The following is a 27,036-nucleotide window of genomic DNA, read 5'->3' on the forward strand; positions in this document are numbered from 1 at the left end:
AGCCCGTCTAAGCTAGAGGGAGCGCTGCACAGCCATCGTAAACAATGAGGCAGAGTTCGGGGCGCCGATGTGGGGGGTCCACAGAGATGTGTTTTAAAATGCATCTCCCTCCCTCCCTGTCTCTCGCATACACAAGCCCCACAGAAAAAACTGTTTCTGGAAGGACATCACTAACTGCTTACAGTGGTGACTTCAAGGAGACAGACTGGAGAGAGGACCGCGATTCCCGCTGCCCACACACGTCACCTCTGTAGTTAGGGGCGGGAAAATGACTTTAAAAGACTTAAGGAAAACAGGGCAATGTGGGCCGAAAACCGTGGGCTCTGGGGTCCAAGACCTTCTGGATGCCAGAGCAGCCTTGCCACCAACTCACTGTGAGACCCTGGACAAGCCACGCCACCGCTCTGAGCCTCAGTGAGGGGAGGAAACAAAAGCACAGTCTTCCGGGTGTACAAGGTGAGGAGCGAGAAGAGACCGCGCCTCTGGCGGGGAAGGGCGTCCGTCGGGCGCGCCTCCGCCTGCCACACAGCGGCTCGGCCGTGATGAACGGTCAGACCCGAGGCCGCGGGAGCCCAGAGCTGCACCCTGAGTGAGCCTGGGGTGGCCTCATGGTGACAGTCCGGCCTGCCCGACCGCCCTCACCTGCCCCTCTCCCTCACTCTGGGGGCGACTGAGCAATATGACTCTGTTCCGTGATTCCCGCCTTCACAGGAAATGCGGCAAGCGGTCGGGGAAGACTCTCAGGGAAGCGGACTCCAGGTGGACTCCTCCATCCCCTTCTCAAGGAGCCCAGGAAAAGGCACTGGTTAGGGAGCCAAGCCGGAGGGTGGACCGTCCCTCCCCGCGTCCCGGGATCAGGCCGAGCCTCTGCTCACGCACATGTGCTCTTACGAGGTGCTTCTTTGCACCGCTCCAGATGCTGCCCTCTAGGAAACAGAGGTGCTTCTGGGGTCCCCCACAGAGGAACAGCAGGACGCTGCAGGGAAAGGCCATCAGAGCCACACAGCGGGCTGGCACTTACGTGGCCTGTCACAAGTCGGCAGCCCCCCGGCCTTTCCCTGGGGCTCCGGCACAAAGTCCCTCCTGTCCCGGCTCCTCAGCACTCCCCCAGTGAGGCTGGACCCCCGGGCTGCCAGAACCAGCCAACGGTCCCTGTGCAGAGGGGCGGCCTGCCTCCGGAGCTCTGTGGAGCCCCCAAAAGCTGACCCCCGTGTGGGCACAGGGCCGAGCTAGTGGTGACCCTAGAAGTGTGGGCAGGCTGGGAGGGGAGAATGTGAGCTCTCCACCCAATCCTTCAAGACCGGCTCTCACATACCAAGTCTCAATGTAAGTGGAGGGCCGGTGGGAAAAGCCCTGCCCGGCCCAAAAGAGAGCATCTTTGCAGCCGATGTGGGGACGGGCGCAGGGGGATGGAAGAGTGAGGGATTCGGTGGCCCTGGGACCCCCGCCAGCTCGTCGCCAACCCTGCCACACAGTTCACGTGGCTATTTCCCCAGATCACAAGTCAGCCAGGATGCGCCCAAGCCTCTGAGGGCTCGTGGCTGAGAAGCTGGCAAGCGCTGTTTTAATTCGCTTTAAAACAAAACCAAAAACCCTTTCAAATAAAACTATGCAAACTTCCCAATAAAATGTACCAAAATACCCTTCCTGTGACCTCAGATGCCACTGAGAGTTGGTGACGGCGGGCTCAGTGTCCAGTAATAAGCTCGTTACAGGGCTGGGGGCGGAGGGCAGGGAGGACAGCTAATCTTAGCAGCTAATAACCAAAATGGACTTGTTTACACTTGACCACTTCTGAAAACCGGGCTATCTCTTAAAGTCAGAGTGCACACCTGATAGGTGTCTCCCCCTCCCAGAGTGTGTCATTACACTGATGGTGCATCTCACCACCGAACAGTTGGCCAAAGTGAGCCCAGGCCAGCGCCTGCTCCCTGACAAACACCTGCAGGGTGCAGGAGGGGCCGCGGGCTGAGCAAGGGATGGGGGTGGGGGGGTGAGGGGGTAGGAGGGGTGGGGGGTTGTGCAGCAGGAGAAATAAAGAACAGTCGCTTTGAGTGTAGAAAACCTCTCCTTCCCATTTCACAACTGATTTCCTTCTCTCCTCTCGGTTTTGCCAACCACTCCGAGCCAGAAACTCGGGACTAAGAGGAACCTGCTTGACTTTGCAAAAGAGAAAATCAGATCTAAGAGGATTCCCAAGGAAAATGAAGTCACATCAAACGATGCCTTAGATCTAGAACGGCCGAGTCCTGCCGCCGGCCTCAGCTAATGACTCAAAACCAAACCAAAACAGCAACTCCAAGCCAAGGTCAATGGGCCGTGAACACGAGCAGGTAAATCATGGGGTCACCAACTGGGGGGGGGCGGTGAAGGTAAGGCACAGGTCACGTCTTCGGGGCCCACACACTCAGGGAGGGGCAGCGGCCCTCCAGCTCCGTGCCCCACACCCGCGCACCATGCCCTAGACCAAGCTCTGGCGCCTCCCTCCCATGTGGACACCAAAGCGCCCCAGCTCCCCAGCCCCACCCACCCCCTTCTGGGACAGACAAGTACTTCCTGTTTGGCAGCCACTGAATTAATTCCCGGAAACGTGGAAGCAGGTATGCTCTGTAATGTGACCGTGGCACCACAACACAATCTGGGACGGGCATGAGAGGGGCGCTTTGCTGGGAATTCTGGAGCCCTGACCAAAGGCAGACGAACCCAGAAGCAGCGGAGGGACGGTCTAACAGCACATCCCCTGCCCACACACGGGCCCGAGAGGCTCTTTACAGAGCAAGTGGCACCCCCCACGCCCAGCCAGCACACTCCAGTGGCCTGCCAGTGCGCCTGGGGTGGCTTGCCCTGCCAACCACCCAGCCTCCCTTCGGAACCCAAGTGCCCCTGACTCTGCATCCACAGCACTGCTGCTGTTGATGAAGCACAGCTGGAAGGCGGGCAGCCAGGGACAAGGGCCACCCTCCCAAGAGAAAACCACCCTGAGTAGGATTCCTACACCACCCTGGAAGGAATCCCCTATCTGTTCCCATACCGTAGATGGGTGACAAAAATCCGACTGAGTGACGGGTGCAAGGAGCGTTAATCAGATTAAAACAGCTGGCAAGCCCATCAAAACCCCTAGACTCAGAAACTCCAGAGGCTACCCCTTCGGGTCCCCTCCCTCGTTCAGGAGGGGACTGTCACTTTGCTGTTGCTCAATGACTTTTGCTTTACTGCCCTTCGCTTTGTCTGGTTTACCTCTTCACTCTTTGAAGTGGCATGACCAAGAACTGTGGGCACCGATGGAGAAAACAACGGGAAGAGCGTCTCCTGGTCCTCTCCGCCCCGCCAACCCCCGCGCACCCGCAGGCCTCAGAGTAAGCCTTTCCCTACACGTCTCCCAGCTCTTGCTGAATGAGTCCCCACAAAACCCTCGCAGTATTCAGATACCTGTACCCGAAGTATATTAAAAACCCTTAAAACCCAACAATAAGGAAACTTATTGTTTCCAACTAACAACAACAAAACAACCTAAGTTCTAAACCCTTCACCAAAGGAAACACATGAACTGCAAACGAACCCACGGAAAGACGCGGACTGTCGTCAGCCGGCAGGCCACTCTACGGATTCAGGCTGTGGGATTTCGGCTTGGGTTTGCGGGTACGAGTCCGCATCCACTAGGATGCCTAGAATCGGACAGACGGGAAGCGCGGGCGAGGACGTGGAGAGGCGTGGAGAGACGGGATGCCAGCACGGCTGCGGGGACAGTAAACGCGGTGGCTGCGGAGGACAGTACGGCGCTGCTCACGAAAATGAAACGTGGATGACCGCACGAGCCGGCAGCTTCGCTCCCGCCGACGTGCCCCCCGAGAAGCGCAGAATCTCTGCATGCCGCACTGCTAGCAGCGGCAACCATGCCCAGCTGACAGACAACACGGGGTCCGTCCACGGGCGGGGGGTGTCTGCAGCCACGGAAGGACTGCGGTGCTGTCGCGCGCTATGACGCGGACGAGCTCCGAAAACGTTACCCTAACCAGAAGCTGCAAGTCCGGAGGGGCCGCACGCCACACGGTTCTGTTTATACGAAGGGTTCAGAGCAGGCAAATCCACTGCGAGAGGCAGCTTCGTGGCTGTGAGGGACTGGAGGGAGGGAGGATGAGGAGCGACGGCTACTGGGGACAGTTTCCTGGTGGGTGAGGGAACGTTCTGGAATCTGGGGTGATGGCTGCCCAACTCCGAACATACTAAACGCCAGTGAAATGTGCACGTTCAGTGCATGAGCGCTACGGCAGGTGCACTGTATCTACTTTGCAAGAAGAGAGCTACGACGGCACAGCCCCGGAGACGAGCGTCGCCCGAGCGCAGGCCGGAACACGGAGCATCACCGCGGCGCGCAGCGGACACGTCCCGTAAAGCCGGACACACCCGCTCCCTGCACCAGCTGGGATCGCTACACGCGGGAACCGAAAACTCACATTCTAACAAAAACCCATATGGGCATGTTTAGGGCAACTGTGCTCATCGCCCAGAACCGGACACCACCGCGATGTCCTTGACGCCACACGCAGGGAAACGGCCCGCAGCGCAGCCGAGGAGGACCGAGCTGCGCCTTCAGACAACCCGGCGACTCTTCAGCGCATTCTGCACCGACAGAGGGCTGCAGGCCGCGCGGCCCCAGTTCTGGGACAATCTGGAAGAAGCCAAACTCCAGGGATGGGAAACAGAGGAGTGCTTACAAGGGACCGACGGGGGCAGGGGCCTGACTGCTGCTGCAAAGGGACAGCGTACAGGGGTCCGGGGCTAGAACTGCTCTGCACGACACGACTGTGGCAGACGCATGACCGCGTGTCAGAACCCAGAGTGAATTTCACTCGAAACAAACGAAAACAATAATGAAAATAACCAGACAGGCAGGAGGAGGGGTCCAAGATGGCATGTAGACTGTGACAGTTGAATCTGACCACATTACACATGTGGACGTGACCACGGCGCCACGAGGGAGGGCAGAGCTGCCAAAAATGACCTGGAGGGGGCGCCTGGGTGGCTCAGTCAGTTAAGCGTCTGCCTTCAGGTCAGGTCATGATCCCAGGGTCCTGGGATCGAGCCCCGCATCGGGCTCCCAGCTCCACAGGAAGTCTGCTTCTCCCTCTCCCACTCCCCCTGCTTGTGTTCCCTCTCTCGCTGTGTCTCTGTCAAAAAATAATAAGTAAAATCTTAAAAAAAATAAATAAATAAATGACCCAGTGAAGAAGCCGTGTTTTAGCCAGACATCAGAAGGCCCAAGACAAAAAGGAACTACACACAGACACTGTACTCTGGCAAGTAAATTTACTTCTCCTAGGAGTACTGGTCAGCAATTTGGAAACTACTTTCCCAATCCACTGGACTTCAACAATAAGCGAATATGTTGTAGATAATGAGGGTCAGGTATCTCCCCTCAGAGAAAGTTAATCTAAGCAACGGAAGAATGCTAGAAAAGGCATGTTGGTGCAGGACCAGAGATGGAGGCATCAGTATGAGCTGATGGTTACTGTGATCTACATGCCGACAGATAGACACAGATATAACACGCAGGTGGGGATGGGGAGCACAGGTGACCCTTGACCAACTTCGGGGTTAGGGCTGCCAATCTCCCTCCTCCCCCCACAGCAGTCAAAAATCTTCATATAAACTTCTGACCCCCCTGAAACTTAACAACTAACAGCCTACTGTTGACCAACGTTGTATTATCATATACCCTATTCTTTAACAATAAAGTAAGCTAGAGAAAAGCACACATTACTTTAAAAATCATAAGGAAGAAAAAATGGGCTCATAGTCCTGAACAGTATTTATCCAAATAAGCCCCCACATCAGTGTGGACCCACACATCTCAAACTTGTGCCACTCAAGGGTCAGCGGGATACGCGCACATACTCCCCAGCTCTGTCCCAGGAGAGGCTCAAACGTGGTGATGCCCCAGGAGCAAAAGCACACTCCACTCCCAGATCTTGGTTGTTATGTCCCACTCTTTTGTAACAGGGAGCGGGGCCCCTGCGGACATGGCTGATTCTAGGGCTAGAGAAGGGAAACCCAAGGCAAGCCCGAGAACCCTGTGGTGCCTGAAAGTGAGGGAAGGACCCAAGAAACAATGGGAACATAACAAAAAGGGACAGAGGCCCCCCAAGGGGGGGGTCCCACTAGCCAGAGTGAGAATAGTTTGAAAATAATAATAGATTATAATACATAATTATATTATATACTAATATATACAAATATATATTATAACCCAAAGGAAAAAAGCCAAATAGCCATGAATCCATACTGATAGAAATAAATGAGTGAATAAGTACACAGATGGGGGAGAACGGACACTTCCTTACAGAAAAAATTCCAGTGAATAATGAAAGAAATGAAGGAAATAGCGCATCATAGAACACCACTGACAGACGGCTAAAACTAGAAGAAACTCGAACAAGAAACAGGTCAATTGCGTACTTTCAGTGTGTCTCCTCCAAAGAGATACTAGTTACCAGCGTGGTTTGAAAGATACCCACCGGGATGTGGAGCTTAATTTCTCTCTCCCTGAGTGTGGGCTGGGCTTGACTCGCTTCTAACAACTAGCAGAATATGCAGAGAGTGATGACAGCAAGGGAGCCCGGCAGACTGCACCTTCACAAAGGGATCGAGGTTAATGTCCCCAGTAGTAAGTCAAGTCAGCGTCAGGTCCTCCCTAGGATAATATGATGGGGGCGGGGATGGCTCTTCTCCTCTGTCGTCTTCTCCCAAAATCTGCAACCCCTTGTAATCATGAAAATACACCAAGCAAGCCCAAGTTGGTGGGCATTCTTCAAAATGCGTGGCCAGAGTATTTTTAAAACATCAAGGTCAGAAAAGATGAGGAAAAGCAGATAAACCGTCACAGATTGAAGGAGGCAAAAGAGACCTGATGTTACATGCCGTGCAGGCCCCTGCAGCAGATCCCAGAACAGAAAAGAACACTAGCAAACGGGGAAACCCGAAGTCTGTTAATAACGTCTACCAATCCCAATGAATAGCAGTGTCGTGGTCACGGGGCACATAGAATGAGGGAAGCGGGCGTGCAGGACACAAGGACTCTGCGCATTCTCTGCAACTCTTCTGTGTTTCTACAATTAATTCAGAATTAAAGGTCACAAACAACCAGTATCATGGACTATGAGACCGTCCATACCGGGCTGTTAGTGAGAACCCTTATGGACGGCAGCAGCAACTGGAATCTATGGACCCCCTTCTTCCTCCAAATACAGATCAAGTCTTTCTGATAAAATGTCATGTCCAAACTGGCATGATTCAGTATGTGTAGTACACACACCAAACTTTTACGACCTAGTATGAAAAAAGAATGCAAAGTATCTCAGGAATTCAAAAATATTGATGACATGTTGAGATGATAATGTTTTAGATAGAGCGGGCTGACTTACATTATTAAAATTAATTTCACCAGTTTCTTTTTGGACCTTTTCAAATATGGCTACAAAAAACAATTACGTGGGGAGCTTAACTATTTCTACTGAGCGGCCACTGTACGAAATGTAGTTCACACACGGAAACAAGGACTTCAAATGCATCTGGCCACTTCCAAGACAACATTAAGGGAGCGTTTCAGCAAAACTCCACTCCCTTGATTGGACCTAGGACAGCTAGGAGCAGCTTACCTGTCCTGACCACGCACCCTGTCCTGGGGCAGCCTGAGCCTTGCTCTCCCAGGCCACAACCGATGCTCGAGTTTACTTTCCACAGGAATAAATCAGCCACAGCTCATACAGGCTTCTGGGTCAACACGGGATCAGAGGGCAACCGCCTGGATCCCCCTAGATGACCTTGAGCTCCCAACTCAGGGACATTCACTTCCATTCCTTCTGCCCCATAATGTGCTTTGCCGTCGGCGTTTAAAAACAGGGACCTATCCGGAATTCACACAAAACTCTTACACAGCTCAACAACAAAAAGACAGACTACCCAGTTAAAAAATGGGCAAAACACAGGAATACATGTTTCTTCAAAGAAGATCTGCAACTGGCCAACCGGCACACAGTAAGACCCTTGGCCTCATCGGTCACTTTGGAAATGCAATTCAAAACCAAAATGAGATACCGCTTCACACCCAGTAGGATGGCCATGACTGAGAAGCCCAGGAAGCGAAGGCAGGCAGGAAGCACTGACTAGGATGCAGAGACTGGGACCCGTGCACGCTGCCGGTGGGAACGTAAAACGCAGCGACTGCAGAGAACAGTTGGTGGTCCCTTCAGAAATTAAACATTGGGGCGCCTGGCTGGCTCGGCTGGAAGAGCGTGTGGCTCATCTCAGGGTCATGAGTTTGAGCCCCGTGATGGGCGAGGAAATTACTTTAAAAAAAGAGAGAGAGAGAAAGAAGTTAAACAGAAATCCTGTATGACCCAGCGAGTCCACTAGGTTATCTGCCCAAAGGAACGGAACCCTGGTGTTCAAACCAGCACACGCACGTATGTGTTCACAGCAGCAGACGGCTGACGACAGCCACAAACAGCCAACAGCGCCGGCGTCCGTTGGCGGACGAATGAGGAGATAAACAGGGAGACAGCCATGCTGTGGGGTGCTACTCAGCCGTGAAAAAGAACGAGGTTCTGATACAGGTTACCATGTGGATGAGCTCCTACAGTTCCACCAAGTCAAAGGAGCCAGATACCAAGGGTCACACTGGAGACAGGCCTCCCTTTGGGGCGGAAGAACATACTTTGGGACCAGGTACAGGTAGTGATTGCATGACATGGTGAAGGCACCAGACAGCCACGGAATCGTTCACTGAAGCTGGTGAATTTCCTGTTCTAGGACTTTCTCCTGTTTTTAAAAAGCTGGGGGTTGACGACCGGGTCCCAAGGCTTCTGGGCGTACACGGCTGCCCCTCCAGAATCCATCTGTCCACGCAGTCACTCGTTCCACAGATATCTACCTGGTGCCATCTCTGCACCGGAGGCCAGCACACAGTGGAGAGCACGACTGCTGGGCCGCCGCCCTCTGGAGCTGACATTCTAGTGGGAGAGCCAGACGGCAGACAAACACACATACATGCATTTAGGACCATGGAGAAGCAAAAGAAGAGTGTGCCAGGAGAAAGGCTAGAGGGGAAGGCCAAACTCAGAGAGCCTGTGTGGGGACCACGGGGGCTACACGCCCCTGGCCTGGGTTATCATTAAATACTTTTTTCCTAAGTATAAAATTATCGGAGGTGTAACAATATGGAAAAAAAACCCACAAAAACCACATGGTCATCTCAATAATGCAGAAAGAACACTGGACACAATTCAACACCCTCCTGTGATTAAAAAAAAAAAAACACTCAGCAAACTATAAACAGAAGGAAACCACCTCAATGTAATACAAGCCACATATGGAAAACCCACAGCCAACATCACACTCAATGGTGAAAGGCTGAACCCTCTTCCTCTAAGATCAGCAACAAGGCTGGGACACCTGTCACCACTTCCAGCTGACAGAGTGCTGGAAGTCGCAGTCAGAGCACTAGGCAAGAAAAAGAAAAGAAAAATAAAAAGGCATCTAAATTGAGAAGGAAAAAGTAAAATTATCTGTTAAGCAGATGATAACCTCTTATCTGTCGAAAACCTAGGACACCTCACATACACACACAGAACTAATAAATAAATTAGCAAAGTTACGGAATACAAAATCAACACAAAAAATCAACCGCATTTCTATACACTAACAATGACCAAAGTGAAAACAAATTAAGAAAACCAATCTACTTACAATAGCCTCAAAAAGGATAAAATACTTAGGAATTAACCAAGGAGGTAAAAGAACTGTACAATAAAAGCCACCAAGCTACCAAACCCTGCTGAAAGAAATTAAAGAGCACATAAATGGACTGGAAGACTTCATGTTCTTAAAACTTCAGTATTGATGAGGGACAGAAGCAGGAAAACATTCACCTTTAGTCCGGAAGGCTGACCTACAGCAGTTCTGATAGGGACCAGATATGAGCTGGTTGCTACATTCTTAGAGGGTCTCATGACTGCCTACACATCTCACCGACAGTTACTGTCCAGCAGAGCGATAAGCACCGGAGAAATCTTGCGAAAGTAGTTCTATGAGTAGAAGTTTGAAGAAAAGATTTATGATCTAATACTCCTTGCACTTCCCTTCCCCCTTGAGCACTGAGCACATAACCACCAGCTTCATACAGAAGTGCAGCTCCCTCTGCCCACGGCTCCTGTCCCCGCGCCATTTACATAAACTTGGGAAGCTGCACCACACGACGTCTGGAGAATTCTTTCTTGACCACTGCCCTCGACGCCGTCGCGAGAGCACAGCTGTGGAGGAAAACAGCACGGTGGTTCCTCAAAATATTAAAAATAGATTTACCATATGTTCCAGTAACTGCACTTCTGGATATATACCCAGAAGCGAAAGCAGGACCTCAAAGGGATATTTCTGCACTCACGTTCCCAACAGCAGTGTTCCCGGTAGCTAAAACATGGCAGCAAGCCAAGGGTCTATAGACAGACGCGGGGAAAAGCCAAATGTGGTGGGTACACTGCACCACAGAATACTATTCAGCTTTAAAAAGGCACAGGCCCTGTCACACCCGACAGCAGGGGTGAGCCCCGAGAACACGATGTGCAGGAAAGGCCACCAACGAAGGACCAGTATCGTACGCTTGCACACATGAGCTACCTACAGCAAGTTCACAGACAAAGAAAGTAGAACAGAGGTTACCAAGGGCAGGGGGAGGAGCGGTTATCATTCCACTGGTTTGGTTTTACCTGGGATGACCGAAAAGCTCTGGAAGATCCAAAAGGAATGATGGCTGCACGGATTCGTACATGTACACGAACGGCCCATTTAAAAATGGCTAAAATAGCACACACTGCATCACAGACACACACAAACACCCACACGCCCCAAACCAGAAAAGCCAAAATCAATAAAATGGACTGCATCAAAATCAAGAACTTCAGCTCTTTGCAAGACTGCCGAGAGCTGGAGGAGACCAGCCATCCAATGAAAGTTATCACAAAGGACGGGCACCCAGAAATATAAAGAAATCTCACAAATTCAGTATGAGAACAAACAACTCAACCTCTAGAAAATGGCAGGCATTTTGAACAGACACCTCACCAGACAGAATGACAAATAAGCATATGAAAACATGCTCAAAGCCTTTAGTCATTAGGGAAAAAGACCAGAATTAACACCAATTCTGCTCAAACTCTTCCGAAAACAGAAGAGGAGGGAATACTTCCTAATGTGTTCTATGAAGCGAGCATTACTTTAACACCAAAGACAAAGACAGCACAAGAAAACAACAGACCAACAGTCCCTGTGAATAAAATATCCTTAAAGATATTTATATCCATAAAGCATCCAATATCACACACTTAAAAGATTATATACCTGAAACTAATGATGTGCTTTAAGTAAGCTAATTGAATTTAAACTAAAAAAAGATTATACGTATAACTGCTATCTATCCCAGGAATGCAAGGGTGGTTCAGCGTAGGAAAACCAATCAAAACAACTAAAACATAGTATGCCACATTAATAAAACAACGAGAAAAACCCACATGATTATCTCATCAAAGGCAGAAATAGTGTTTGGGAAAAAATGGGCCCATTCATGATGAAAACAGTCAGAAAGCTAGGAATAGAAGGGGTTTCTTTAACCTGGAAAGGACATTTGTGAAAAACCCACCATGAACACCACACTCAATGGCAAAACACTGAAGACTCAGCCTTAAGTTTTAAAACTTAATATCAGGAACGAGATAAGGATGGGCCACTTTCACTATTACTATTCGACACTATAATGAAGTCCCAGCCAGAGCAATGAAGCGAGAGGAAGGGGAAAAAGGGAGGTGGGCGCCCAAACTGGAAAGGAACAAGTAATATTATCTCCACTTGCTCATGGCATCTTACATGTAGAAAATCCCAAAGAAGCCAGATTTGGTATAGTTGCAGGGTACAGGATCAGCATACAAAAGCAGTTGTGTTTCTATACACTATCAATGAACAATCCCAAAAGAAAATTGGGAAAATAATTCTACTTATGATAGCATGCAAAAGAATAAAATACCTAGGAATAAATTTAAACAAGAACGTAAAAGACTTGTACGCTGAAAAGTACAAAAGATTGCTGAAAGAAATTGATTCAAGAAAACCTAATTAGATGGAAAGACTTCCCATGTTCCTGGACTGGAAGACTTAATACTGTTTCCCAGGTGATTTGCAGATTCAATGCAATCCCTAAATTCTAGTGGTCTTTTTTGCAAAAATGGAAAGCCAAACAGCAAACTCGTATGAAATCACAGTGGCCCCAAAGAACCAAAACCACATTAAAAAATAAACAAAACCCCCCACAAAATCAGAGGGCTGTCATTTCCTAATTTCAAAACTTCCTATAAAATTATAACAATCAGAGCGGTGCCTGGGTGGCTCAGTCGGGTAAGCATCTGCCTTTGGCTCAGGTCTTCATCCTGGGGCTCTGGGATCAAGCCCCGTGTCGGGCTCTCTGCTCAGCAGGAAGCCTGCTTCTCCTTCTCCCTCTGCCTGCCTCTCCCCCTGCTTGGGGACTCTCTTTCTCTCTCTCTCCAATAAATAAATAAAATCTTTAAAAAAAAATTTACAGCAATCAGGGACATCTGGGTGGCTCAGTTGGTTAAGCATCTGCCTTTGGCTCAGGTCGTGATCCTGGGGTCCAGGGATGGAGCCCACGTCAGGCTCCCGGATTGGCGGGGAGCCTGCTTCTCCCTCTTCGTCTTACCCACCCAGTTTGCATGTGCATGCACACTCTCCCTGTCCCCCAAATAAGTAAATCTTTTAAAAAAAATTTACAACAATCAAAATTAGCAATAGAATAGAACGGAGAGTCCAGAAATAAACCCAATCACCCGTGGCCATCTGACTTTCAACAAGGTTGCTGAAACAACTCAAAGGGGAAAGCTTCGTCTCTTAAGGAAATGGTGCCAGGACAAATGAATACTCACAAGCGAAAGAATGAACAGGACCCTACCTCGTGGCATATATCGAAATTAACTCCCAATGGAGCAACCATCCAAATATAAGATGTAAAACCATGCAAGTAAACACAGGGATAAACCTTCACAACCTCACACCTGGCAAAGAAGTCTGAGATTTTACACTCAAAGCGTGAGCAACAAACAAAAATACAGAAACTGAACTTCATAAAAATCAAAACCTTTTACACATTAAAGGATGTCACCAGAACACGATGAAACAACCTATGGGATAGGAGAAAATATTTTGTGAAGTCACACATCTGGTAAGGGTCTACTATCCGGGACACAGGAAGAACTCTTGTAACTCAACAACAAAGACGACAAATGACTGAATTAAAAAACAGACAAGGCTGGGGGCACCTGGGTGGCTCAGTGGGTTAAAGCCTCTGCTTTCGGCTCAGGTCATGATCTCAGGGTCCTGGGATCGAGCCCCGCATCGGGCTCTCTGCTCCGTGGGGAGCCTGCTCCCCACTCTCTCTCTGCCTGGCTCTCTGCCCACTTGTGATCTCTGTCAAATAAATAAATAAAATCTTAAAAAAAAAAAACAAAACTGGACAAGGATGTATGTAGCCATTTCTCCAAACAGGACATACGAATGGCCAATAAGCACGTGAAATGTTCAATATCATTATCTTTAAGGAAATGTAAATCAAAACCTCAATTCAAATAACCATTTCATACCCACTAGAAAGGCTACAATTAAAAAAAAATTGTTTTTTAATGGAAAATGACAAGCACTGAGGAGTTTTCCCACACTGCTGCTGGGAATACAAAATGGTGCAGTCAGTGGGGCAAACAGTGTGGCAGGTCCTCATGAAGGTTAACGACGGAATTTCCACACGACCCAGAAATCCACTCCTAGGTGCACACCCGGAAGTCAGAGCCGGAACTCCAACATGAACACGGACCAGGATGTCCACGGCAGCACCACGCGTGGCAGCAAGTAAGCGGAAACGGCCCACACGTCCAGCAGGAGAGGGACGAGTAAACAAACTAGAGCCCAGCTGACCTTCACCGCTCACGCCTCCGTATCTGTGAACGTGGATCCTCGCTGCAATTTACTTGTAAACCGACAATCAACACCTGTGGCTTTCACATTCATTCACAGACACGCACGCAGGGGTGAAAACTCGGGGCCTCCCAGAGCTCTTCCCAGCGGACTCAGAACGGGGTGAAACTCGGCCTTCCTGTCCCAGCCCTCAGGGTAAACAAGTGTTCTTCTCGTGGTATACCCAGGGCCATGGTTTTCACATTTTTGTGCGCTTTGCTGGTGATCTTACGGTCTGAAAGGGCCCCAAGCAAGACGCTGATGGGCTGTCGAGGGCCTAAACCCAGGCCCACTGTGAGGTGCCTTACAGAGAAAATGTTTGTCACACAAGCCGGGCTCAGGCAGTTGGCTGTGAGCTCAGGGCTGGTGAAGCCACGGCGTACATTAAATAAGGCATCTGTGGACGGAAACACCCAGAACACATGACTACAGATCCACCAGTCGGTGAACATGTGACCCGCGGCTCCCAGGAACCCAAGCCTGTGCTCCCCTCCCCCAGCAACAGTGGCTCAGGCTTCACGGATTCGGGGCAGGCGGGGATGTCACGGAACTCCTGAGGATGAAGGGAACATTACTCGGCCATAAAAAGACACGGAGCACCGACACGGCTGCCAACACGGAGGAACCTTTGCAACCACGACACTGAGCGGAAAAAGCCAGACGCAGGAGGACACATGTCATCCCACTCCCTTCACATGACATGTCCGGAACAGGCAAACCCGCAGGACACAAAGCAGATTGGAGGCTACCAGAAGGTGGGGCTGGCAACGATGGGGACATGGAAAGGGCGGACTTTAAAATGGTTCACTGCACCTCACTCAAAAAAGATTTTTTCTTTTTTTTTTTTTTTTGACAAGTGTGGTATCAGAGAAAGACACTTGGGCTTTGTTCCTGGTTCCTGGCACAGATGTCCAAAACCCTTGGAATGGCCTGAGGGGCAGGGGTGTGTTTGGTTCTCACGAGACAACCCCTGGCAGGGTCAAAGACAGGGGTGGTTGGGGATGCTAGTTGCCAGAAAAGACCACATCCCGATGAGCGGCTTGGTTGTCCCCGACCCACCTCCCAACATCCAGAGATGGGTGAGGGGCTGACGGCTGAGTCAGTCACCAACCGCCAATGATTTTAACCAATCATGCCTATGCTTATTAAATCTCCATAAAAACCCTAAACAATGGAGTCTGGAGAACCAGGCTGGTGAACACAGGAGGTGCTTGGAGGGCAGCGTGCCCCGGGAGGGCCTGGGAGCTCCAGACTCTCCCCCCTCGCCTCCCCCATACACCTCTTCCGGCGGGCTGGTCCTGAATTGTAGCCCTCATCATAAACTGGCAACAGTAAGGAAAATGTTTATCAGAGTTTTCTGAGCTGTTCTAGCAAATTATGTAACCTGGGAGGGGGTCGTGGGAACTCAGGCATTCGAAGGCCGGGCTTGCAACTGGCACTGGAAGCGGGGGCCGTCCTCTGGGGCCGAGTCCTTAATCTGTGGGGCCTGGACTAGTTCGGAGCAGACGGTGTCAGGGCTGACTTGACTACAGGACACCCAGCCAGAGCTACGGAGTCAGAGCTGGACAAGTGTTCTCAGAAAGGACACCTCGTTAGCGGTCAGAAGTGGTCTCAGTAAGAATGCTCAACAGTGTACACACACAACTTCTGAAGTAGGACGAAGCACCCCCCCCAAGTTTGTTCCCTTGGGGGAAAGGAGAACTTTATCTGTCCAACAGAATGTGGCCTCACGTGTGTACCACTGCTAAACAACACGGAAGCAGAATTCCTTCATTTCACAGACGCCGCCGCCTCCATTCGGGGTCAAGAGTGGCTGAAAACCCCTCAGGCTGACCCAAGAAAACCTCCTTTGCTTGAGAAAGCGCCTATTTTTGCTGCGGGCATAGATCCTCCCCGCTCACCAGAAAAGCCGAATGGCATCTCCCTCCAGCTCTGGAATGCTGCCCTCTCCAGCCCTGCGGAGGCCGCTTTCTCCACTCACCTTCCTGACACAGAGGAACCAGCAGGGGAGGCCGCCATCTCAACGGCCCCAGTAACCACACGCTCTCACCAAATGCCCGGTCCGGGCCGTGCTGGGCCCTGGGACAAGCGCTGTGCTTGTCATCTCTCTGACTCTTCCGACCAGCCCTGGAAGGCAGGCACCACTAGGAGCCCCATGGAGCGGACAGAGAAACTGAGGCCCAGGGCAGGAAGGCGTCCACTCCCTTCCTATCTCAAAGATCAACTTACCCCAGCTACAGCTGCAGAGTAACCAAAGGCGACCCTGCCTTTGCCGGGGCGGAAAAGCCGCCAGCAGACCCACTCACAGCGGCCCTGCAGGGGCCAATAGTACTCCAAGCCTGTAGGAGCTCCTCTGGCGGTGAACTGATGTTACTCCCCACACCTGTCTGATCTCTGCACACCTTCGGAAGCAGGGACCCACCTGAGACAGCTGCAGAGCATGATGCCTACGGCTGTCCCTGTCACCCAGATGTAAGCAGACGCCAGGATCTGTGAGCAGCGGATGCCCTGGGTGTTCAGGGAACAGGTGTACACACGCACTCAGAGGCTCTGCTGGCTCAAATCCCAGCTCTGCCCGTGGCCGCGTGGCCTTCACTAAGTGACCGGGTGGCCAGGAGCTCCTTCGTCAGACCGGGGGGATCACCTTCCTCCAGGCCTCGTCTACAGAGCACCTGCCAGTGCACAGCCCCCATAGGACCTGCGACTGGACTTGCAGCCCGGGCCCCTCCCACGGTGGGCCTTGCGTCCCAGGTTTTCCCAGTTCAGGGGCATCCTTTAGAGCTCTGGGGGCAAAACCACCTCCAGGAACAGAGGAGGCCAGTTTTCGGTCTGAAGCAAGAACGTGCTGCAGTTCTGAGAACCGGCTCACAGTGGCACTTCCGCCCCAGGCACATGGGCCTCGGCAGGAATTGGTGAGACAAGTCTACGCCTGGGAACGGGACCTTTTCTTTCCTTTAACAGAAAAAAACCAGCCTCACACCTACAGATTTCAAATGAAAGCACGAGTCAAAATTTTAAAAGCCTACGATACCTAAAATGAAAGGATCATAGTGTAAGTAAACTCTACCTCGAGAAACCAGACTCGAAAAAAACTCTTTTAACTTTTAACTTGAACTACAAGCCACGGGGGATGGACAGCCGGACACACCAGGGCAGTAAGCTGCACACGTGCGCCCCCTAAAGGGTCACCTGGGGAAGTGGCGCCACACAGGGCCTGGCAGAGGAACTGGGACCAGAGAGGCTCAAGGAGCCCAGGGTCCCGCCCCACTCTTGCAAGACACACGCACACCGGCTCACTCCCAGTAAGAAAGCCCAAGGATTCCGAAGGAGCACACTGGGATTTAGAACACCCTCTGCTTCCTCGATGCCCCAGTGTAGGTGAGGGCGCTGTGCGCAGGAAGGACGCGTTCTGTGGCCAAAGGGTCCCCCAGAATTCCCTCTGTTCCCCACCAGGGGGAGGACAGAGGGGTGGAACCTCGGAAGCTTAATAGAGGAAGTCCCAATGCAAGGCTCAGGGGAGCATTACGAGACGCAGCCGACTCCACCGTGAAGCACGGTGGAGACCTTTTCCTGAGGCTCCTAGGGGGCTGGGCAAGTTGCACCCGCTCGATCCGGGTTTTGTAACACTTGGAACTTCCGCAACTTCAGCGGACAGAGAAACTGAGGCCCAGGGCAGGAAGGCGTCCACTCCCTTCCTATCTCAAAGATCAACTTACCCCAGCTACAGCTGCAGAGTAACCAAAGGCGACCCTGCCTTTGCCGGGGCGGAAAAGCCGCCAGCAGACCCACTCACAGCGGCCCTGCAGCCAACAGTACTCCAAGCCTGTAGGAGCCAGACTCGATGATGGGCCTCGATCTCCCCCACCACACAAGGCTGGGGGGCGGTGCTGAGCAAACAGCACCAACCATGCCCTGCCCAACATCCTCCAACACGGAGCTGGTCCCACAAAGCCACCTGCCAAGCAAGGGGACAGCAAAGGCCAGGTGCTTGACTCTCCCTCCAAGGGCTGCCCTCAGATACGTGGCCTGAGAGTCTGTAAACACAGGGTAACAACTCAGCCTGGAGGGATACTCCAGCGGGCAGTTCTTCCATGGACCAAAACATAAAAGGGGGGAGGAGCAGCTGGTCTCTGGGACAAATGTTCTTAATTACTGAAATGATTTGCCGCCGTTCGGAGGTGAACCTCGCCACTCGCAATCCCAAGCAACAGACGTGCCAGACGGGAGACAACACTGGGCCGCATCGGCTTGCTGCCAACCCGCCGTGCAAGCTGGAGGAGACTCCCTCTCCGGGCCTCAGAGTCCCCAGTGGTCTCGAGGGGCTTGGAGACATGGGGGCCTGGCACCAGCTTCAAAACCAGAAAAAAATGCCTCTGCAGTGAGCCCCCGAAGGGTCCGTTGATGGATGAGCGGATCAAGAAAATGTGGCCAGTGTGTGGACGTGTGTCTGCACACACAGTGGAATATTCTGTGGGCTTGGGAAATCCCAACGGATTGGGATTCCAAAGAAGAAAATCCTTCATAGATGAACCTAGAGAGATTACGCTACGTGAAATAAGCCAGACAGAGACAGACACACCACGTAGTATCACTTATGTGTGGAACCTAAAAAAATAAGAGAATCCTAGAAACAGAGAGTAGAGAGTAGTTATAGGGCTGGGAGGCGGGAGAAGTGGGGAGGGCTTGGTAAAAGGGTGCAAACATTCAGTCATAAGATGGAATAAGGCCTGAGGATCTGATGTGCAACACGGGACTACAGCTGATGACACGACCACTAACTGAAATCTGCTGAGAGAACTTAAATGTTCTCCAAAGGAAAAAAAAGGGGGGGGGATGTGTAAGGTGATGGATGTGTTAGTTAACTCGATGGGGAAAATCCTCTTACAAATGGGCACGTCGGCCAAACCATCACGTGGTGCATTTTGAATGTCCTATCATTTTGTCAGTTACACCTCAGTGAAGCTGAAAAAAGGAAGAAAGAAAAAAAATGCTTCTGCGTCGCGCTGTAATTGGCAACCCCGATCCAGCAGTCCTTACGGCGCCCATGGGCTCCTGCAGCTCCCAAGGGAAGACAGAGCGTGGCCCCTGAGCCGGGGTGGGGCTTCCAGCAGCGAGCTCCGGGGACCAGGAGGGGTGAGGCAGTGAGGGCCGGAGCCGCTGCTGCCTCTCTGCTCGACGCTGAGCACCACCCCTCCTCCAGAGGGGGAGCCCCCCAGAAGGCTCCATTTGGCTCACAGCCAAGAAGCTGGAACAGGGTCTGGACGGTCCCTGAGACCCCTCCCAGCGGCCAGAGCACCGTGCCTTCTCTGGGGTACATGATATGGAGCACCCCCTCCTGGTGAGAGAGGCCCGGGCAGAGAGAACCACAAGCAGAGGCTGCAGAAGCCGCCACAGGAACGGGGCCAGCTAAGGCACAAGCACCAAACACTCCCGCTTCTTGCCAGCGTTTCGAGAGAAAACCTGGAGAGCAGCAAAGGTCCTGGGGCAGGAGCAAGGACTCCAAGAGCCAGTGCCACCGACACAGCAAAGCGCAGCCTCTGTGCGGGACCTCCTCCCCAAGCAAAGCCCTAGCCTCCCGGCACGCCCTTGGGGGAACACCAGGAAGCCGGGCTGGCACCAGCACTGCCCAGGGGGTGGCTAACGCAGCTCCCACCAGTGTCAGGGGCCAGAGAGCAGACAGATCTCAGAAAACACAAAAGCCTTGCTGGCCTGGGGGACCCCAAACTGCTTCTGAACCTCAAAGGAATCAATCTAGTTAACCCAGAGACGAGCTCAGGTGACCAAAGGACTCCCACACCAGCCGCCCCTCAGAACACCAGTGCACATGAATACCAAAGGCTTTCTGCAAACAGACTCAGTCTCCGCAGCCGTCAGCAGGCTACTAGCACCCTCCCCCACCACAGGCTGCCCCCAGGGAACAGAAAGGCCAGGGACCCCCGCCCACAGACTCACCCAGCATCCGTCCCACCTCCACAGGCCCCGCCCCCTCTCCACGCTCCTGGACCCCGGGAGGGTCCAGGGAGACTGCCCTGCAGCCTGCTGCAGGCCCAGCCCCAGCAGGGCAGCCTCTCCCCTGCATCTCCCCCACTCAGCCCTTGCCGAAGAGACATGGAGCCCCTGCCCGCACACACACAGGCTGGCCTCTTCTCTCCAGAGCAGCTACTCCCAGGCCTCGCGGGTCTTGATCCCCGAAAGCCGTGGGATGACCCAGGCTTCTGTGACCTGGGCCCTCCTGGGGCCAAATCCCACCAAGTCCTACCCGCTAAAGTGGTACTCGGCTCCCAGTGGGTCGGCACAGCTGAGCACCAGTCCCCAAGGCCCTCGGTGCCCGGTGGCGTGCGGAAGAGAGGGCTAACCAAGGGACTCATAAGGCAAGCGGTGGCACCTGCCAGCCTCCCAGGGCGATCTCCTTCCTGAGAGAGCTGCCGGCTGCCAAGGTCAGCGCGGCTTGGGGGAAAGCACACCTCTGAGCCAAGAAAGCTCACCACGGCCTCATGGTGGCGCCTGTGAGAAGCAGAGGCAGGCTGCCGGAAGGCTTTTCTAATCTTAATCACTGGGCTTTAAAAAAAAAATGCTACGGTCCAAATGTGTCCCCTCCAAATTCCTCTGTGGAGTCCTAACCCCCGAGGGGATGGATGGAGGAGGTGGGATCTCAGAAGATGATTAAGTCCTGGGGCTGGAGCCCTCCCGAATGGGATGCATGTTCTTGTAAGAGACCCCACGCATGGCCGCCTCTCCCTCCATGTGAGGACACAGCAAGATGTCTGTGACCCGGGAGAGGGCCCTCCCTGCCCCAGTGGTCGCCCTGATCATGGACTCCCAGACAACACATCTCTCTTGTTCATAAGTCACCCAGTCTGTGGAACCTAGGTACAGCAGCCCGGACGCAACAGAACAATATACGCAAATATATACAGTCACGGTGTTTAAAAAACACACATGGAAGAAAATAAAACAAAAAACCCCTTATAACCCTACCCCCAGCTTACCCTTTTAACATGTCTGATGAACCTCTTTTTCTCTATGAATAATATACCTAAGCTTGCTTTTTTCAAACCAAAATTAACCCCCCCACCCCACTGGGTCATCGAAGATTCCGTACAGATGCACCGTAAACACATCCAACCGCTCGCCTACTGTTGGACGTTTACGTAACTTCCGCATTTGGCCGCACGACCGGTGACTAACCCCCTAAGACCACCCATGGAATCTGGCCCTGTCATGGCACGTCACTGCTGACGCAGGGCCCACACACACCTGCAGGGCAACCGAACAGGGATGTGGCCCGGCCGCTCCCTGAGAAGGCTGCGTCCACGTGCAACCCCACCCACCGTCCCATGGGCCGTTTCCCAGTCCCTACCTTCCACGTGAGACAGATGCCCCACTTTGTGCGCCGGCGCCCTAACTTGGATGTCTGCTCCGAGGGACCCCAACACTCCACCCCACGTGCAGCCCCCGGCTCCACCTCCTCCTCTGGGAACGGCGTGTCCTTCTCGCGGCTGCCCCAGGATCCTACCTTGTTTTTGAAGTACACCTCGATGGGCATGATGAACCCCGCGTAACCCGACTCCTCCACTTTGTAAGGGGGCTCCTTGCACACTAAAAAGAAAGGGAAAATGCGTCATCAGCTCGCCGCACACTCAAAGGCCCAGCCGCCAGCAACAGCAAGCTCGCAGCTGACCTGGTGGGACTGCAGCTTTTCTGGAGGCCAGCTCCCCCAGGAGTGTCGGATCCCACGGAATTCAAAGCATCACAAGGCATAGGAGTGAGCAGGAGAGAGGTGACCCCACCACGGAAGGAGGGCAGCAGAGGGATGCAGGAAGGTCGTGAGACGAGCTAGGTCAGAGCGGCCACTGCCAGCCACGTCCTGCACGAGCTCAACTGAATCGGGGCAGTGAGGTGAGGTGCCAGACCCCGCGGGGCCCCAGCGTCCCCGGCAAGGAGGGCCGTACCCACCGCCTCCTGCTGCTCACTCAAACACGCTAACGGGGAGGCCCAGCTGGGCGCCAGTGTCACAGAAGCAGGGAGAGACGGGAGATGGTGATGGCGGGTCCTCGCTGGGAGGACCCTGGGTTCCATTTTAGCACCTCACAAAGGCATTCCCAAGTGACCAAATAGAGACTCGTTAACCCCAGAGTTGGGGGGGGGGGGAAACAGTGAAACCAAAAAGAACAGCGAAGTACAAGTAAAATGACCTCCAGCAACCACAGTCTCCAGAATGAACCTCAATGTTTTGACATATATGCTGCCGTGAAAAGACCGTCTTCCCGCTTTTAAGAAAAATTAGAACAGTAAAGGTCGGCTCCCCTGGTCCCCCACCCTTTCCTCTCCAGAGGCAATCTCTAGTGGGAGACAGGAAAACACCCTGCCGATTGTGAAAAACCATTATGCACACGTCTGCACCAGTCAGGTGATTCTTAAGTGGGCCAGAAACTGCTGGAAAACAGTGTACGGAACATAATGGAATTTTTTAATTAAAATGGTGTAAGTTTTTTTCTTTTAAAAAAATCTTCAGCTCTCAAACATCTCATCCAATATCATTAGGTCAAATATGTCATGACTCTCATCCACCCCAGTAAAACTGGCCAACAGGGTAGGTCTGGAAGAACAAGGGACCCCCAGAGGCAGGGCTAGCCGAAAGGCCTTGCACGGGACCCCAGTTTGCAAACCCCAAGGGAGCAGGAGACGGGCTTGTGGCTCAGGCTTCAGGAGCTCATCGGGCCCCACAGACCAGAGTAGGTATGAGCCGCAGGGTTGGTGGCCTTGGCTCCAGGAGCCATGACCAAGACTCCCCCCTCCCCATTGCACCCTGCCCTGCCGGAGAGCCTGTTCCCTTCGAAGTCCACCTCCCCAGCAGTGTGCTCGCTGGGCACTCTAGGAGCCAGGCCCTGTGGCCGGCCACAGGGACACTTCTGGGGTGCAGGACCTTGCCCACTGCTGGAGAATGCAGCTTACTCAACTGGACTGATCTCCCCACCAGGTGTCAGGGAGGGGTCTCCCAAACAGCCCCACGACAGGCCACAGCACAGAGCACAGCCCCCTGGAGGCCAGCAGTGGCCCCAGCGGCCTCTGTTGAGCACCCCGAACACTGTCACCTGACAGCAGGCTCTCTCTGCATGACTATCACTGCCAAGTGCAACGGCGACTGCATCCATCCATTCTCTCTGCCACTGTCTACAGCTGGCAAAGTCAGGCGCTGGAGTGACGGTGGAGGCCGGGAGGGCGCCTCTGTCTGGCCTAGCTTACACAGGCTGTGTCCCACCCTCGGTCTGTCAGTCAGCCCACCTAGGAGTAAGGAGCAGCCCTGCCTCCAGGACAATAGGCTGGGCCACCAGGTAGTAAGCCCAGGTAGCCCGGGTGAGATAAGCAGCAAACCTCTCCGCCCGCCAGTCTCCTTCTGCTTCTCTGACACCTGCCCGAGGGGGCTGGGTGGGAAACACAGATGTTTCCTTATCCCCCTTTCCCAGCACCCCACAGCTCAGGACTCAGGCTGCCCACCACCCACCCAAGGACCCAAGGTCACCCCAATCCTCCGTCTCCCAAGCTCACCCATCACCAAGCACTATCACAGCTGCCTCCAAAACACTCTGGAATGCACCACTGCCCCGGCACCCTGCCGCTCTGCTCCAGCCCAGGCACCCTGCCACTCGCATGGGGTGCCACCCAGCATGTCACTAGCCCTTCTGTCTCGGGCTCACTCCTGGGAATCTTCCGCACGGGCAGTTATAATGACCATTCTGAACTGTGAACCAGACAGTGTCCCTGATGGCTCCCGCCTGCCCTCAGGACCAACTTCAAGCCCCTCGAGGGTGTTGTAAGGTGCTTTGTCATGACTGGCCTCACCCCTGGCCAGCCTGGCCTCAGTTCCTAGATCCAGCCTCAATGACCCCCATCCATCACAGATCACTTCCTTCTGATGACTTCATCTTGCAGTTGGGGGCTCCACTCCCCAATCAGAAGCCTGCAGGTCAACAAAGCCTACCCTGCCTTACAGAGCATTCTCAGTGAGAATTTCCGCCTAGAGGAAAGAACCCAGAGAAACTGGAATAATTCAGGGGCGCCTGGGGGGCTCCGTGGGTTAAGCATCTACCTTTGGCTCAGGTCATGACGCTAGAGTCCTGGGATCGAGCCCCACGTGGGGCTCCCTGCCCAGTGACGAGCCTGTTTCTCCCTCTTTCCCTCCCCCGGCTTGTGTTCTCTCTTGCTATCTCTCTCAACTAAATAAGCTCTTAAAAAAAAAAAAAAAAGAAAGAAAGAAAGAAAGTAAGAAACAGGAATAATATGGAGACCACATGAGAACTTGGGGAGAACAACAAACTAGAGCCCATGTCCTCAGATCCAAGATCTGCCCAACAAACAGAAACAAAATACTTTAGAAAGGCCCACTGGGGAGCAGGAAAGGGCTTTCAGATGGTGCAAATGGAGTACTCAAATTTTATATCTCAATGGGAAGTGGAGGAAACGTCCCAAGATGCAGGGCAAAAAGACACATTTTTAAAGGGTGAGATATAAAGAAACACTTCAAACAGTAACAGCACCTCACATTTATACGGAACCTACTGTGTGCCAGGCACTGTTCGTAACACTTTATACATATTAACGCGCTTAAACCTCAGGACAACCTTGTGAGACAGATACAATTGTTTCTGTTCTACATATGAAAAGACGCACAGGAGTAAAGCAGCATCCCCCCCGGAAAAAAAAGAGAGAGAGAGAGAGAGAAAATAGAAACTGTCAAAGAAGTAGAAGAAAACTTTCTAGAGTTAAAAATGAAAGACACCAGGGGCGCCTGGGTGGTTCAGTGGGCTGGGGCCTCTGCCTTCGGCTCGGGTCATGGTCTGGGGTCCTGGGATCGAGCCCCGCATTGGAGCTCTTTGCCCAGCAGGGAGCCTGCTTCCTCCTCTCTCCCTGCCTGCCTCTCTGCCTACTTGTGATCTCTGTAAAATAAATTAAAAAAAAAAATCTTAAAAAACAAAACAAAACACCAAATACCCCACATTAACAACAAAAAGAACAACAGAAAGACCCCAGAAACACTATAGAAGGTACCTAAGTGCTCCTAGAGGAAAGCAGACAAACGTGCAAGGCAGCCCCCCAGCAGCATCAGAACGGGCACCGGAGCCCCTGGAAGACGATGAAGCAGTATTAAAGGGGCTCCAAGACTGCGGTCTTCCACGGAAGTATTATACCCAACCAGACTATCAGTCAAGTGTGACCCAGGGTGAGTGGCGCTTTCCAGTGCACAGGAGTCAGAGCTTAGGTCCCACGTGCCTCTCTTCAGAAACTGCTTCAGTAATTAGTCTCTTGGGACATTACTTTGGAAATGACTCCAGTAAGACAACAAGCCAAAACACAGGGTAATAAATAGATCCTCCCCAGGAGAGCAATAAAGGCCCAGGGTAACGGCTAGGAGGTGGCCTTGACAGCTGCCAGTCCTAATAAGAGAAGGAAGATACGGAGAACCAGAATGAAATATCAGGGGGTGGGGTGGGGGGAGACTCCACCAAATAAAGGAAATGATCAAGAGGATGTGAAAAAAGGAAAGCGCTTTGGGTGTTGAAGAACAACACAAGGGGGAAAAGAGGGTAGAAGCAAATTATTCAGAGTTATGTCCAAACAGGAAGCAAAGTAAACAGGGTGAAATTTTAACCAAGAATGATAAAAAGGACCCATCTGACCTTGACACAACCTTGAGCGTTGTCCTCTGGGTGACTGGGAGCTCAGAGGATAAATGAAATCCTGCAATGATCAGCCCAACAAGATACAGAATCAACAGAACTGTTGGTGTCCAACTTCTAGAATTATCCCCTAATACGGGAGCAGAAGTGCAGCCTCCAAGAAGGTTCAAGGAAAGACAGGGGTGCTCAGGTCCTTCTCTTCCCAGGTGGAAAGTCAGAAAGCACAGACGAAAGTTGACAGGGCTGTCCCCATTCATTTACTCAATAAATATTTAGTAAGCCCCTAACTGTATCCTTTCAGTGTTAAGGTTACAGCAGCAAACTGCATATGGCAAGACATTAATCTCTCCCCCGGTGGGGGGAGGAAGGAAGGACAAGGTAAGTAACACGTATAATTTGTTAAAGGGGCCTACGGAGGGAAAGAAATGAAAACAAAAGCAAAAACACAGAAAAATCCTACGAAGCACGCAGCATGTGGGTGGCTGGGCATAGAAACCTTGAGTTAGACCCGGCAGCCAGAGGTCTGCCTCCAAGGATGCAGAGGACCCAGAAGGCCAGCAGGTCGGCCTCCTTGTTCAAAGTCACAAAGACAACCACTGAAAACGAATCACTTACTTACAAAACGTTAGAGGAGACGCTGGAGAAGGGCCGGAGTTTAGGATAGAGCTGGTAAGTTAAAAACATCGTTTTAATTTGGAAAATCGAGAGGTAGCAAGTTTGCTTCTACTACTTTAAGATGTTTGGGAAGGAGAAATCCACAAAGGGCTCGAGTGCCCTGGGGCAGCACGGCCAGTGTGAGACAGAAAGGGAGACTTCCTGCCCCGCAGCTTCTGTTGGGTCTGTTAGGAGTACGCATTTGATTGAAAAAACACTTTTTAAGTATACCATGTGTAATCTCAGAGCGCCCTGTGCGAAGTTCACGCTCTTTAACCTGATCCATGGCTCGCTGACAACCGGCACGATGAGTTTGGTCAACACCACCATGGTCACGATGGGCCACTTGCCAGGCAGTGGCTCCCCGGGCTTGGGCTTCCGTGCTCACAGACAGACCTCGCCACTGGCACACCGCAGCCACTGATCCCACCTCTGCCCCCGAGCTGATGCGTTCAGAGAACGCGCCCCACCCATCACCCCGTTTCCTAGGTACCTAGAACTTAGCAGGTGCCGCCTCCACGTGACCGCCGCGGGCTACAGGGCCTCTCTGAACCCCAGTGAGCACATCTGCCTGCAGGGATTCTGGGGGGACCCACGCAGCAAGGCTGCCACGAGCACAGCACAGAGCAAGTGCATGGGAACT

The 27,036-nt window shown here is 52.4% G+C and overlaps 1 protein-coding gene across 3 annotated transcripts in view; it reads right to left on the reverse strand.

Moving 5' to 3' along the window:
• Positions 1-27,036, reverse strand: part of MLLT1 (MLLT1 super elongation complex subunit) — a 62,559-nt gene that overhangs the window by 24,277 nt on the left and 11,246 nt on the right. For all 3 annotated transcript variants that reach the window (XM_032883738.1, XM_032883737.1, XM_032883736.1), the window contains exon 3: positions 21,578-21,660. In XM_032883738.1, the coding sequence (XP_032739629.1) occupies positions 21,578-21,660 (83 nt within the window). The remainder of the gene's footprint in view (positions 1-21,577; positions 21,661-27,036) is intronic.

Source organism: Lontra canadensis, unplaced genomic scaffold (genome assembly GCF_010015895.1).
Source record: "Lontra canadensis isolate GAN:19392208 unplaced genomic scaffold, GSC_riverotter_1.0 scaffold88, whole genome shotgun sequence".
Lineage (NCBI taxonomy): Eukaryota > Metazoa > Chordata > Mammalia > Carnivora > Mustelidae > Lontra > Lontra canadensis.